General features: G+C 32.0%; 1 protein-coding gene across 3 annotated transcripts in view; it reads left to right on the top strand.

Annotated features, from left to right (window-relative positions):
* CSMD3 (CUB and Sushi multiple domains 3) overlaps nucleotides 1-16,170 on the top strand; it is a 1,005,695-nt gene that overhangs the window by 723,300 nt on the left and 266,225 nt on the right. For all 3 annotated transcript variants that reach the window (XM_031691263.2, XM_072949624.1, XM_072949623.1), the window contains one exon: nucleotides 13,541-13,710. In XM_031691263.2, the coding sequence (XP_031547123.1) occupies nucleotides 13,541-13,710 (170 nt within the window). The remainder of the gene's footprint in view (nucleotides 1-13,540; nucleotides 13,711-16,170) is intronic.

Raw genomic sequence — 16,170 nt, 5'->3', positions numbered from 1 at the left:
CAGAATGAGAAGGAAAGCCATTAGAGGATTCTGACCAAAGGATTGCCAAAGGGACAAACATATAGGGATCCTAGGATATCTGTCTCTAAGGATCATTCAGTCTCTGTGTTGAGAGTAGACTCCAAGGGAGAAAGAGTGGATGCAGAAAAAGTGAACCAGTTTTAGGCACTCCGGTCACACTGATCTTGCTGTTTCCCCAAATACCAAACACATCTTACTGTATTTGCTATTCCCTTTGCCTGTAATGATTTTTTTCTAAATATCTGCATACTTGCTTCTGCAGAACTCTACTCAATTGTGATTTCTCAGTGAGTACTCTCAATGAATACCCTTCCTATATCTCTCCTCTAATTTGCATTTTCTTCTTAGCACTTACAACCATCTAGACTATTGTTTGATTTACTTATTTTTCTATACTTATTTATTGCCTGTCATCCCTCACAGGAATAGACGCTTCATGAAAATAAAGATTTTCATCTCTCTCTCTCTCTTTTTCCATGGCTGAATCTCAGGTATAAAGAATAGTGTCTAGTACATACCGGACACTCAATAAATATTTGTGAGATCAATGAGAGAATTTCACTACAAGCATTCCAAAGCATTTCTCATGCAAAGCAAGGTGTGTACCAAAGGATGCCTGGTGTTTCTAGTCAAAATAAAGAGGGGAGGCTATGACATTGAAATAAACATGGTTGGTTTGGTCCACAGCTTTCAAACTGTGAGATTATTATTTTTTAATTGAAATATTTGTGTAAATTAAAAGTATTTATATAAAGTGAGAACTTATTAATATTTGAATTTTTAAGATTTCAAATTTGTATAATTCAAATTTGTGTAAAATGAAATTCCACATGCCTGATGTGCTAAAAGATTTTCTCCTTTTAATACTTGCTTTAAATAGTACTTTTTCCATAAAGAAATTTAAGCAAGCAAGCAAACTAACAAAATGAAACTGCAAGCATCTACCTTAATTGCAACAGTAGTGGAGAAAATAGGAGCAAGGAAAGAAAAACAGCATAACAAACACTGGTTAAGGAAAAAGAAAAATAAAGACACTTTCATGGGACAGTAAGCTAGAAGAACGCTCAAATCGTGTATACAGACCATTTTCTTTCAGTTAGTTTTAGAGCACAATGACTTTGTTTTACAGATTAAATTGTTTTTTAAAAATTTGTATTTGGCACTGTCTAAGAATACACATTGAAAGATCACAATATGTTTGTCCCTTTTTTTATAAATTTTTTTCCAAAGAATACTGATCTCAAACTCCACTCATAACTCATGTACTGTAGAATCAGTAGTGTTGCTATGGAGAAGTCAAGGATGGACTAGTCACTGCTCTCCAGCTGGTCCTGTTATTTATAATCTCCTGGCATGTAGCCCCATACTGCAGTCTGTCCTCCAAATTCTTCTGATTTATTAGTTGTATCCCATTAGGTTACAAAACAGAGAATGTACGGCTATGATATAGGCCAAAATTTTTTCAAGGAATCTTCAATACACTGTTCCTGAGAAACTGATGCAGTGAAGACCAGGGAAGTGGAATACTTTCTTATTCACATGGTTGGTAATGCGTCTTAAGAACATGAAGAACATAATGAAATGAGGTATTTCTTAAGAACATCAAAGACATTTTATAATTGCTTTAGCAAATTGCACTTACATTCCTTCAAAACCTGATTGTTTCACTTTTTCTGTGGCCTTTCTCAGTTATACAGGCAAAATTGCTTAGTCCATTCACACTGTCCCCATCAAATTTGTTCATGTGTGTTTTTATAGCATATCACATAGCAATTTAATTAATCTGTGTATTTCACTCTTCCCTACTACCAGCTAATAGCAAGTGCCTGCTATGCACTAGAATTTCTATTCATCCATCATATATTTAAAATGTAATATTTTAATTCACAGTACTATATTTTAGATGCTTATATTTCTGTCCCTTAAGGGAAATTTGAATTTCTCATATTTTATATTGACAAATTATTCTATATGCAGTCTTATTGTCCAGTAGACTCAAGAAAACACATTTAAATTTCATTTCATTAGCTAGAATCCATATGGGAGTAAACAATGACTCAACATATGTTATTGCCCCCAACAAATACCACACTAGTACCAATGATTCATATCTAGTTTGACTGGAAAAGCCATCTCCAAAGCCAATAGTCTGTTAGGGATCATGCTTTAGAACAAAATGTACAACTGGTGCTATCAATACATAGCTATCTTGCTTCTGATTGTTTGAATTATTTTTAGATTTCTGGATATTTTGTGTTTGTGTGTGTGTGTGTGTTTGTGTGTGTGTGTGTGTAATCCTAAGTGCCCATTCAAAATTGGACGACTCTTTTCTGAAGTTTTTTTTTCCTATCACTTTTAGCTATTAAAATCAACAATATGATAACTAATTAGTAAATTAAAGTAGCAAAATCCAGTATGGTTCATTTCCTTGGATTAATTTGGCACATTCCATAGAATGTAACTATTCCCTGTGCTTTTTATAGAATCCTTGGAAAGGTATTTAGCAACCAGAAATGTACTTGCTGGCATATATATATATAATATAATAGGGTTAGGATTCTAGCTCCTGATTTTTGTTTTTACAGATGTAAATTAAAGGCTTATCTACATTATGAGTGGCATTCCTCGATCATTCTGTCTCCATGAAACCTTAGAAGTTGAGCTAAAACTTTCCATTAGGAAGAGTTATTAAGAAATTATTAAATTTTAGTATATTGATTTGTTTCTCTTGACATATTTAATTTGAAAAAAATGTTTCAGTCCACAGTAAATCTTCTCACATCTTAAAAACTCATCTAAAATGCCACATTTCCCAAAATTTAGTTATAGTTTGCTTTACAGTATTTAAATGTAATTATTGAGTACTTAGCATGGTGTGTTTTAATACAGTTTGAGGAGGAAAGCATGAGACCTTTCCCTGAATTGAAGTTGTGACATTATTTACATTGACCAAAGAGAAGTCCATCCATTGCAGGCCTAGTAGACTCTTAGGGCTTGAAGTCCACTCCCTTCATCCTCCAGAGTATAGCTAAGAGATGAGACTCAGAAGATGTTGCTCATTTGATGAAGGGGCAATCAGACCTAGGCGCTTTCCATATTAGTTTTGTTTTTTGTTGCTTTGTTTGTTTTTTAGGGACTTGAGAGGGCTCTGTTTTCTGATTTCTGCAAAACGGGAAAGGTACTAGTCAAAATGGCCTTTGGCCACTTATTTATTAGTTAATTAGATCATGTTATACAATTGTTCTTTATCACCAGTAAGAAGGGAAGAAATGGTGAAATCAACAACTTGGATTTCAAACAGCTGAGAAAGTCTTATATTGACCACTGTCATTTCAAACTTGATGGTAAGAACTAGGTAAATATCATAGAACTGGTATTATGCATATTACCCAGAGGACAGGGATTCTGAGATACCAAAACATTATATTTTGTTGAATCTCCTTCACAGTGTTTCTTTAAATATGAGAAACAGGGACATCCCCCTTCTTACAAACACTTTAACTTAGAGTCTTGGCAGGATCAACACATCATGCCAGAAATTCTTTGTGATAAATGCCAAGCTTAATTATGACTGTATTTGTGGAGATGAGCCTTGGAAACGGTTCTTAAGGGTTTCTAGACTTTTCAAATTCTAAGAGAAATGTGGTAACCAACCCTCAATACCACCTGGAAACATTATTTGAATGAAAAGTTTCATATAGCTTGAAAAAAGTAAATAATACTGGTTTTGGAGATTGTAAGTGTGAGTAAATGACTATCATCTATCTTCAACTGAAAACCTTTTTTATTTTATATATACAATGAAATGCAAAGCAGAATTGCTTACATGACTAGATTTGCTTAATGTAGATTTTACTTTTCAGAAAGTAATTGTGTTTTCTTAACCAATACCTTAATTTAGCTAACATATTCCTTATATATTCATTATATTATACACTTCCCTCTTTAAACATGCTCTTTTATATGCTTTAAATTTTTGCTTACTGTAGCATTTGGATCATTTAATTAAGTAGTCGGGGGCACTCAATGGCATAGAAGTCACTCTAATATGTAAGAAATGATGTGTCCCTTATTTGCTTTCTTATCTTTTCATTTAAAAAGTGTTAGGGAAACAGTGCTCATGCTAAAGTAATACAGGAAAACGAGGAGGAAAATGCACAAAGAAGAAGCTGTCTGCTCCCATCTCCTACTTCCGTTCTTCCCCAGTCCCAGGAGAGAACTTTACTAATCTTACACTTAATCTGAGACTGTTTTAGACAAAAGATACTGCATTTAACCTCTGAATAGGAAACATGTTTTGAACACTTTTGATACCAATTTTTCACTAAACTTTTAATTAATGAGTAAATTACCCAAAAACTACAGTGGAATTTGTTCTATATTCTTATAGGACTTTTCTTATATGTATGTTGTTTCATAGTAATAATCATAGTATATGTAGAATTCAAATCTGTGTTTTCACTTACCACATTAAAAATCACACAGATTTTACCAGGAGACGTTTTTATTAGTCTAGTTTTAGGATGCTAGACTATTAGGTCTTCAGAATCAGGGATGGCTTTTGAAAACTGCACTTAGCCTCTATGTCTGTACTGTTGTTAACATAAACACCTTCAAATCTTTTAAGATTCAAAACTAGCATAAAAACAAAAAACAAAAAACAAAAAAACCCCACAAACATCAACAACAAAAAACACTTTCTTTAAACCTGAGTCACTGCTGAGTATCCTTGTATTTCTCCCTTTTTTTATAGTCAATATCATTAAGATCATTGTCTTTCTCCTTTTCTTCTCAACCTCTTAATTACCCAAAGCAGTGAATTATTAGTATTCATCTTAATTTAACTGTGTCTAACATTTAGCATCACCAAGAATATTTTTCTTGAAACTATCTCCTCCCTACTCTTCCATGATTCAGCTTCCTATGAGTGTTCCTTTTGCCTCTGGCTTAAATTCTGAGGCTTTATGAATTCTGGTCTTAGTTTGCTTTTCTTCTCAATTCGTATGTGTCCTCTGAATAAATCTTTTTGTCTGTGGTTTGAAATATCAATCCCATGACTGTACATATGCCTGGATGTTTAGTGGACTTCTCCACCTGATATCCTGCAGGCACACTAAATTCATTATTTACAAAAATAAACTTATCAACATACTCAAAGTTATTCCTCCTTCTATAACTTTTACTTTCAATCTCCTCTTCCTCTATCATTTTAGTTCAAGCTCTCACTGTCTTCTGTTTGACCTACTATAATAATCTTCTCTAGGCTTTTTTCCCTCTGGGAACCCAGGACTATAATCCGTTCCCCATAGAGCAGCCCTAATGGGTTTCTCAAAACTGATCATATATATATTTTTTCTTCTTAAAATTCTTCAGTGGATCTACAGTGCCTATGTGATAAAATCTGAATTTCTTAAAATGGCATATCAGCTACTGGCTCTTTTAACTATGTCAATCTGGTTTACCCATTTGTACTTTGATTTTAGCAGTTTCCTTAGCCTGGAATCTCTTTTTCATATATTTTGATTAACATTGGAATCACTTCTTTGACTCAGATCAAGAATAACCTATTCCAGGAAGTCTTTCTTATCATTATTGTCTTATCCATCTTTCAAAATGTATAATTTCCTTGTTTTTGCCATCCCAGGTCATTGTACAAGCTTGTATCACACTACAGATTACACATTTGTGTATGTACCAGTTTCTGTCTGTCTCTCTTCTAGATGACATATTACATGAGAACAAAGAACTTGTCCTAAAGACCCAATGTAGTGCCTGGTGTATCTAAGGTATTATTGTTAATACCATTATTTTTCATGAGTAAATAAATTTAGCACAGGAGACTCTAAAGAGCTTTTTAAAGAAGGAAGAAAGCATAAAAGGATTACTGAAAGCCAGGTTATTGAAATTCCTCTATACTTTTTCACTGAAAATTGTGTATTTGATTTAAAAAATTTTGAACTTCTGTCTTCACAAAAGTATAATTTTGCATGGCAATAATGACTACCATGATTTTAGTAAAAAATAAATATGGAATATGCAGTAAAATGAATTTTGAAGAAAAAAATAACAAATCCTACATTAAGTTCTTCCAGTGAAAAAATTTTGAGACATTCTTGATTTGTAAATAACTATAATAAGCACTAATTTGTGCTTGGATACATACAAACATTGTATTTAGAGAAGCTAGAAAGAGCGAGCCAGTTATACATCACTGTTGTCTAAGAATAACAAAAGAAAGGAAAAACCTGGCTTTGTACAAGTAATACTAATGGTTCTCATATTTTCAGTTGTGGCATAAGGAAATTAATATACCTCTTTACCCTCTAATTTGCATTCCCTTCTGAGAATCCAAGCATCAATTACCCATTTGAGATAGAAAATTTGACAAAAATTTTCTAAAGAAGAAATGTGTTATTAATAATACCAAATCATAAACGAACATTAAAATTGTTTCTAAATATATTAAATCTTATCACATTTTACTATATTCACATTTTTAGATGCTCTTTTCAAAAGAAATTTAATATCTCTGAAATTAGTATGTATCTCACAATCAATGGCTATTAGATTATTGGCAGCATTTTTGATTTCTTAGGAGCATAAAATGTGGTGTCTAAATTTGATGAGATACAGTAGAAATTAGATTTGAAGCACAATGGGCTTAATTAGCTGATAAAAATTTTAAAAAAACCTAAAAACTAAAAATAGGTAAATTCACATACACGACAAAAAAAGAAACGGTTGACTTGAATTTGGCAGTTTGAATGTTCCCACCTCCTTCTGTATGAACACAATCACATATTACCATTTTTTCTTCTGGTAGTAATTAAACATATGGAAAATATATTTCTTCTTCATGCTATACCTTACTTGACTTAACATACGATATGTTTAGGTCTGAAAGTTTTCTAAGTTTTTTTTGAATAATACAAGTCAAGTTTATTTTATTGTTTTCAAAAAATAATTTTAAGATAACCCACAGTGTTTTCAAAATAGCATAAAAGCACAGATTCAATTGCAATGCAAATTCTTAAAAATAACTGCAAACTTCTCTAGTCATAGACATTTTTCAAATTTTCCAGCCAAATTACTGAAAAGCATTTTACCAGTTTATCTGAAAAAAAAAAATATGACTGTATGCAAACAATAGACATTAGCAGGTTTTCTTAACCCAGTAATGGAGATTAATGATGCATAGGCTAGCCTGTTTTTCAGTAAGTAAGGAAAAAACTGAAATTCAGTGAGTATCCTGGTCTACCAAATTCCTCACTGTAGCTGTAACTCTTATCAGCTGAGTCCAGTACACGTTTTCTCCTACTGCAATCCAACAAAGGCCACATTTTATCAACATATTATTTTCAACTCAACAAAGAGTTTCATATAGTTAACTCAGATTTCTTAATCTGTATGTTTAAATTAAAAAATATTTTATATGAGTAGGATTTGTTTTTCACAAAATAAAGGCATTGTAATAAACAGTATGTAGACTGGAGATTGCAGAGAAAAATATTTATATTCTATACAGAGCACTGAGGACCTATTCTCCAAAAATATTTCCCTACACTCTACTAAATTATGTAGTTTTTCCATATTATTAATTCCTGTAATTTAAAGATGACCTTTCAATTCAAATCAGAGGGAGGAGACATTATCACCTAATTAACAGTGATTATTAAAATTGATTATTTTGTAGGAAATTCACATTAACAAACTTAGGCTTTATAAGTTAGTGACATCAGTTATTAAGAACATATATTCATTCTAGACCATGAGGGAAAAAAGGTGCTGGGCTTATGTTAAGGTAGGAAAAGTGTGCTTTCCTCACTTCCAGAAAACATTTCAACCTTTGAATCTTCTGACCCAAAATATCAAAAAAAAATTTATGAATATAGGTCATTCAGTTTTCTCCTTTGTTCTTCATCTTTTGCAACCAACTTTCCAAGCCTTATAGATAAAAGCATTCCCACCACAAGAACAGCAAGCAGCTTACACCTATTGACATTCTCCTTTCATACACACCTATGAAAAACGTTATTTTCCCTACCATACCAGATAAACAACAAAAGAAACCCTACCTCTAATTCAGCTATATGTCTTTTTGAATGCTTATATGGTAAGCATCCATCTTTCTGCTGGAAAGCAAGTTATATGAGCGTTTCAATGCTGGACCTTCCATGCTCAGTGCATAATAAAAATCGATTTTTTTGAATTTGAACATGCAATTATCTGACTCTAATCATTTAAAATATCTTAGTATACATTATCTACCAAGGTACTCTGTTAAGGAAATCTGTTGTTTATATTAGAATTATGGTAGAGCTTTATATTTATTATGACAAATATTTCACATATAGATATTACATCATATATGCAATCTGTTCCAGCACTTGACTGAAAATGCTGGCATTGCACTGATGCAATAAGTCATAGATTTGTGTTTGTTCAGTGACAGCTGCATACCGTCCATACGTGTCAACATGGTAGGAAATGACTGTTTTTCAACTCATCTTTGTCACCTGGATTCTAGGACTTCCTTTACTCAAACTCCTCTTTCTTGTGCAGCTGATGTTGTTTTTAAATAACCTTATCTTCTTAGAATCAAATAGCCATTCTTTTCTCTTGGGACTAGCTGTTCTGCTGCTAGTTCCTCTTCTGAGTTAATTTTAATGTACCTTGAGAGTATTCAATGACAGTTTGCCAATACTCATATCTTCTGATTATAAAATGTGCCTTGTGAAAATTTGCTGGGAAGTTTTCACATATGATGAAAATGTTGTAGTTTTGGTATTTTTCTTGGACATTCATGAACGTTGCAGCCATTACTATTTGGGAGAAGTACCGCTGATACTTCAATGTGACATTAGTTCATTTATTTTATACACCGTCACAGCCACCTGATGGTTGAAAGAACCATAAAAATATTATTCCATGTCAAGTAATTTTCTTCTTTATTTGGACCCTGAAACTGCATCCTTTGGGGCCAGAGGTGACACTTACATGTGGACAAAACATCATGTATAAAGGCTTAGAGTGTGAGACTGTGGCAGAGGGCCAGTAGCTCAGGAGAAAGGTGAATTATAAGGTGCATGGGAGAGACTGGTGGGTAACAGATAGAAAGGCAGGGTCAACATTATAAATGACCTTGTATTACATTCTGTGGAATTTAATTTGCTGGTGGTATTTGTTAGGCAGAAAGCCTAAGATCAGACTTTCATTTGGAGAATATCATTGTGTTAGCCTATTACACAACAGACGTAGAAGCATGTTCATTGCTAGACTTGGACATATGGTCAAACTGTGCAAAGTTAGTTATTAATTTCAACATTCAATCCTGTTCAATTCCAGTTGGCAAGCAAGACTGCTATAGCCAAAGTGTGGAAAGAGAGCTTTTACAGAGCAAATATTAATACTACATCCAGTACTGGGAAGCCAGCATTTGGTATATTTTAAATTCAAAGATAAAGTTAAAGAGAGATCCTATGTAAAAATAAATTTATTGTCACCTAGCTCCTGGTATTTGGCACTACGTCTAAAGACGTTCCTCCTTAAATTATTGTTAGTAGAACATTTTATTTTATTAAAACTCATCAAAAATTAATTTGTTGATTTTCCTGAGTATATAAGTAGAACACTCTGAACAGATTTTTACTTTTTTAATGTTTTTAGATATTTCCTTGATAGGAAATCATCATTCTGAACATTCATAATTATGTATAATGGAATATAGATTTATAAATTATATGTGGGATAAATGTATTCTGACCTCCAGGACATAACTACGCCCACAGAAAATAATTCTTTTAATTTTTAATATAATGTTCTTAAATAGTGTGTGCATCAGTTAAAGTATAGAGAAAAAAGTGATCCAACTACCAGTTTATCTGGGATAGTGTCAATTTACCACTGTTGCATGGGATAATTATTAATGATGCCTCCTTTCATACTAAAAAAGTATTTTGATCTGAAAGAGAAATTATGTGTTTACCCTTTAACATCATAGGCAACGACAGATAAAAATCCCAGTGTAAATATCAGCTGTGATACACACCATTTGTTCAATTCTAGCAAGAAAGCTCACTTTGGTGTCTTATTCTATAAAACTGGAGAAAATAAGTTTTACCTTGCAGATTTGTTAAGAGGAATAAATGCAGAGGTGGCTTCATGGTGTGAAACCCATGCAGTTGCACAGAGATGGCTCCATGCTGAGAAGGGCCACGGTTGGTTTAATGCTCTACTGATCTCTTGAAATTCTTAACAAGTTTTCATCAAGCACAGTGCATTTTCATTTTGCTCTGGGCCTCACTATTTGTAATCAGTCCTGATTAAATGAGAAAGCTGCTAATTTAGTCTAAATTTTCTTCCTTAATTCTATTTGGTTTAAGTCCTGATTTTTTTTTCACCAAGTAGAAAATCATTTATAGCTATTTTTAATTGCCAGTGGAAATATTCAATAAACAATCTTTAATAGGAATAGAAAAGAATTTTATTTGAGCCTGAGAACTATAGCCTGGGGGACAGCCTACAACAACTCTGAGGAACGGCTCCAGAGAAGCATGATTTTCAGCGCAGTTTTATATTTTGTCAGAACAAAAAGCATCAAACAAGTCAGGGAAACATCCTTTCAAGATTGAAAAAAAGAAAAATGACCAACAAACCAAAACAAACCAGATCATCATGTGCACAGCGAGTCAGTGTGGCCTTGGCACCTGCAAAAGGAGTCTTATTATTATGGAGGTAGTACCCAGGGAGGGAGGCATTTAATCTTTATTTTTAACATGGACATTCTTTACTTCTGGTCAATGTACACTTTTTTTTTCAGTGATTAAAGCAGATGTACAATGTATTTTTAGTATGACACAAACACAGGCTGTTTTAATAACCATAAAATTCAAGTTAAATCATATACTAGGCAGAATGACTTCCCCATACCTCAGTATGTGCAAATGTCTTACATTAAAAGCAACTGAAAAATTAAAATATAACAAAAGCCAGTTCTTTTTTTAATATATAAAAGGAAAATCTCCTATAAAGTATATCCTATAAAACCAGGATTTATAGGAGAAGGCACTTACTACCTGTTCAAATGCTGAGAATACAACAATAATTTTTTAGTGTATTTTAAAGGGCAATTGAAGTAACTTGACCTTTATTGGAGGGATTGTGCTATGTTCAGTTAAAATAATTTTAATATCATAAATAATTCTCCAAAATTAGAAAGAGTCCTCTGGCTTTTCACAGATAAATGCTTTTCTACCCCTGGATAGTCATAATAAGGGCAATATAAATATCCTAAACTCTTTTTCTGTGTATACAACACAATGCCATCATTGTATTTATACTAGAAGATTCATAATGATATCTTTAATTTATTGAGCTCTTGTTGTATGCCAGTTCTGTGCTAAATGTCCTACACGTATTACCTACATATAATATCAACACATATACACACTCACACATACACACACACAAACATCCCTATGAAGAGGGTATTATTATTTCCATTGTAATAGTAACAATATTGAGGCTTAGAGAGAATAAATAACTTGCCAACGTCATATAGATTGAAGATAAAGCCTAATTTTGAAACTAATCTCTGAATTTTAAAGCCTGAGCTGTTAATCAGGTTTCAGTATTTTGCAAGCTGGAATCCCAAGTACACATTCTCACAACTCCATGATTCTATAACATAATTTAAAACGGTTTGCATTCTCTAATAAATAATCTAACTGATAAAAATAAATGTGCATTCTGGATCATCTGTGTGATCTGGAAACATTTGTCTTCATGCCCCCATAAGCATGCCTTGATTCCAATAACTACTGAGAAAGAAACCAGGCAGATTTAAAATATAAATGATTCTTTCCTACTAAGTGAAGGATATATAGCATCATGTTGTACTATTAGATGAAAGTTTCTCAGCAATTCAGAGATGATAAAATGAGGGGAATTGAATTACTGCACACCATAGTGTAATTAAAGGCATAGCAAACTCCAGAAACTTGTACTCCAGCAACTGGCTCCTTATCCCCATTGCCAAGGATAGTTTAGTTTCAGAAAAATAAAATCTTATGCCACTTAAGATACATTGTATTATTTTAAATTTTATTGTTTTTATAGTTATTCCTATATTTGTAAACTTATTTTGGTACTATAATTGTATACAGTTAAAAGCATAACGGCACTTCTGTTTTTATCTTTGAACATGTTTAATTAACATAAAAACAGTCTGAATCAATACTGGGAGTCTATAAATTTTTGTTTTCATTTTTGTTTTCCTTTTATCTTAAAAGAAACTTGAAAGAGTTCTACTGGGCGACACTTCATGTGACTGGTTGATTCCTAGCATCACATTAGTTTTTATTATTATTTTACACTATGTTGATATATACTGACTGCTCAATCCAGATCATTTTCATTTTCTCATTAGGCTTTTTTCTTTTGCCTTATTTTAGTTAATGTTTAAGCGTTTAAAGGGTAAAGCAATTCATTAGCCTTCATCTTGTTAAGTATTTCCTATGGCTGTTCCCATGAATAATTATTTTTAAAGTCTTATTTCTGGAACATAATGACTTGCTTTATTTTGTGTTTAGTTAAAACTTAGAAAAATATAACTCTCCCTGGCCTATGGTATGGTAATAGAAAGCAAGTTATAATAAGACAGAAAGCCGAGTTCATTGAATTTCTGAGATGTAAAGAACATGTTTGGAAATTATAAGGACTTGTTTGATTTTGCAATATTGATACAAGCTTTTTAATGTAATAAATTAAAATTCAATACGAAAAAAAATGAGAAATTCGTAATTTTCCCTAAGCCACTAGACACCTCCTCAAATTTTGCAAAATAAGTCCTGGAGGGTTAGCAGTAGCATGTATTGATTATGAGAATGCCTTAATCCATTCTATCTTTTAAACTAGGAAAGGTGATACAATTCCCAAAGATACCCAATCCATTGTAATTATTGATTGGTTAGTGAGTTTTACCCATTATATTAGTTTCCAAAGGCATTGTAGTCTTTATTGTCCTTTTTGTTACTGAAGTTCTTAGAAGAATGCTGACTACTGGGAGGTAAAAAGGGTCAAATTTTAAAAAGGTAAAAGTAAAAAGATCAACTAAGAATCATTCTAAAAGAAAATGGTTTCTCTACTTTTTTATATACTTTAAAATAAATAATTAATTTAAAATAATAAAGTTAATCAGTGATCTGCAAACTCAAAATGCATCCTGAAAATCTTTTGCTCTCATCCTTTTCCATAATATCCTTTCATCCACCCGGGGAGAATACTGAAACTGTTTCTATTTCCACTCATGTACAAGTGTTCTGTCCATGGGCAGTAGTTCCTTCTTCCTATTTAGTATTTGAGAGGGGATGAATCATCTACAACATACAGCCATTCTGTACATTATTTTCATGTTAGGCTCTAGTTAAAATAAAACGCATTTACATTTCCATACATTATATTGTTTGACATGATAATGCTTTCTATTAAACTGTACTTCAATATTTTGTTTTACCTGCAGCGGAATGTGGTGCATCTGCAACAAATAATGAAGGAATTTTGCTCTCTCCAAATTATCCACTAAACTATGAAAACAACCATGAATGCATTTATAGTATTCAGGTTCAAGCAGGAAAGGGAATCAATATTTCAGCCAGAACATTTCATTTAGCACAAGGAGATGTTCTTAAGGTAGGTGAACTCAGAATATTTATATTTTGATCATTTTTATTATTAAGTATACCCTAATATATACATACATATATATGTGTATATATATATATATATTTAATCAACCATAAGTTGATTCTGCCATTCATAAATTTAAATTATATATTATTTCCCTCTTTTCTATTATTATTTTCATTGACATAGAATGTTTTGTTTCTAATGTTTATTTATAATAAGTATTCTGTTCTTAATACATAAATTTTAAGGTTTCAATAACACCAAAATAAGAACACTTTTTGCCAAATATCTTATTTTCAGTAAATATTATGTATGAAACATAATTAACCTTTGAATGGTCATTTTAAAAAGAAATACAGTAACTTTTTATTTTGATGTTTATGAAGTAACTTACTGTATCTCTGTTGATACATGGAAAACTTATTGCACTAATGACTATAAACAAGTTCATAATTTCTGAATATATAAAACTAACAATATCTATAAATTATTTAAGAAAAAATATACTTTGTTGGTAATACAAATTTCATGTAAATTTTATTAATGTATTTTAAAAATTTGAAATAATCAAATTTAAAGATACAATTTTAGGAAAATAAATATTTTCATACTTGCTGATTTATAGTTTGCAAAGTAAGTGTTTTGGTAAATATAGTTTATATTCATTGTTGGAATAAAAATTTAATACTTCTATAAATCACATTTGAATATTTAAAAAATGATCACATGCCTTTTTTCTCATTGTCAATATTTCCTTAATCCAGGTAATAAATTCAATATAAATCTGTTTTCACAAATCTTGAAAAAAAAATATGATATCCCAAGTTGACAGGGATGGGGTAATTTTTGTTTAAGCAGTGATTTTAAGATTGTTGGTTATTTTCTTTTTTAAAAAAAGTATGATTTTGATGATAATTGATGGTTCTCTAACACAGATAGTACTGTATGCTTGTAAGATTTGTATAGACATGGAAAAGATTTCCTGATGTACACCGAGATATATATAATTTTAGTATTAATTTAAGCCCTTTGCTGTTTCTTGGGCTTTTTCCTAATAGTCAATGGAAATTAAATTGTAATCTCTTCAACCTCCAGTTCACTGTTTGGATTTTCCTTTTAAAGTATATTTTATTTGCTAAACTGGAGTCAACATTTAAGATAAATGGGATGCTTGTACTTAGAACTGAGGCATTACTTATTTTTTTCACCTGTGGGGAAAAATGTATCAAGACAGATCAGAAATACGTGCATAGCTAGTAATCTGTACCACATAAGCAGCAATAATAAACATGTGTTTATAAGTTAAAAGTCAAGAAGTGCTTCCCCACAATCCCTAAAACGTTTCTCTGCTCTTTGTGATGCTTGAAATGTATGTATTACTTTTCTATACTGAATGATGTTTATTATTTAGAAAATTCATTGGGATAACAGGTAATGCCTTTTAAAAAAAATAGCCCTAATGTGTTCTTCAGAGTGCTTTTTGACTAATGTCTTACTTATTTGGAGTAAGATCACATGCACTTGTGATGTATGTTGCCTTAATGAAGGGTGGGACCTCAATAATAAGTGACACTGTTGGGGGATATGATAGTGAGAAACAGAGGAAGGCAGAAAAACTCAATTTAAGGCTCTTTAGTGGATTTCATTACATAGCGATTTTTCTTTCATGAGTGAAAGGATGAAATTTTTTATTCCTAGAATTTTTTTTAATTTTTATAACTTTCCTAGACAAAAATATATGTATTCCAAAGTTGAGACAATTACACACTAAGTGTTAACATAAAAATACACCAATTAAATTGTTCTTCTAGCTATAGGTTTACCTGGGATTTATTCTAAATGATTGCTTTAAAATAACCACTAAACCACTCTATAGAGACAGTTTGGTATGGGCTTTTAAACACCATCTGTCTTCATGGTCTCTCCACCAGTGTAAAATGTAAAATGCTTATATGTTATTCTTCTCATTAATCCCGTGGACAACTATTAGTTCAAAGATACTTACTGACACAGGCACAGTTAGGCATGTACAAGCAGACAGATGCACCCTGCAAATGACTAATTCTGAAAGATTGCCAAGCCCAGAGTTCTCTCAGGGTGAAAGGTCATTTACCTAATTACAAACTAGTCTATGAGAGCCCATCCTCAACCCCAGCACTTTCCAGTATTAAACCTAGTAGGCTCAGTTCTCTTCCACCATTCCAAGTAGGAAATAAGAAATAAGAAAAACAAATAGCCCATTATAGAGTCCTATACCCCTTGACTAAGAGATTTGGAAGCATTTTCTTCCTTTATGTGGTAGGATTGGCTATCTTTTTTAGAATGACATTCTCTTGTAATACGCTTTATGTGAGTATGAGGCTTAGAAGAAGGTTTCGTTTTGTTTTGGTTTGGTTTTTTCTGGTTTCATCACTGTATTGGATTCTGACAAAAACAAAAACAACTACAAAAAACAAAATGTGT

Source organism: Vicugna pacos, chromosome 25 (genome assembly GCF_048564905.1).
Source record: "Vicugna pacos chromosome 25, VicPac4, whole genome shotgun sequence".
Taxonomy (NCBI): domain Eukaryota; kingdom Metazoa; phylum Chordata; class Mammalia; order Artiodactyla; family Camelidae; genus Vicugna; species Vicugna pacos.
Note: the sequence above shows the minus strand (reverse complement) of the source record. Positions and strands in the feature narration are given on the sequence as shown.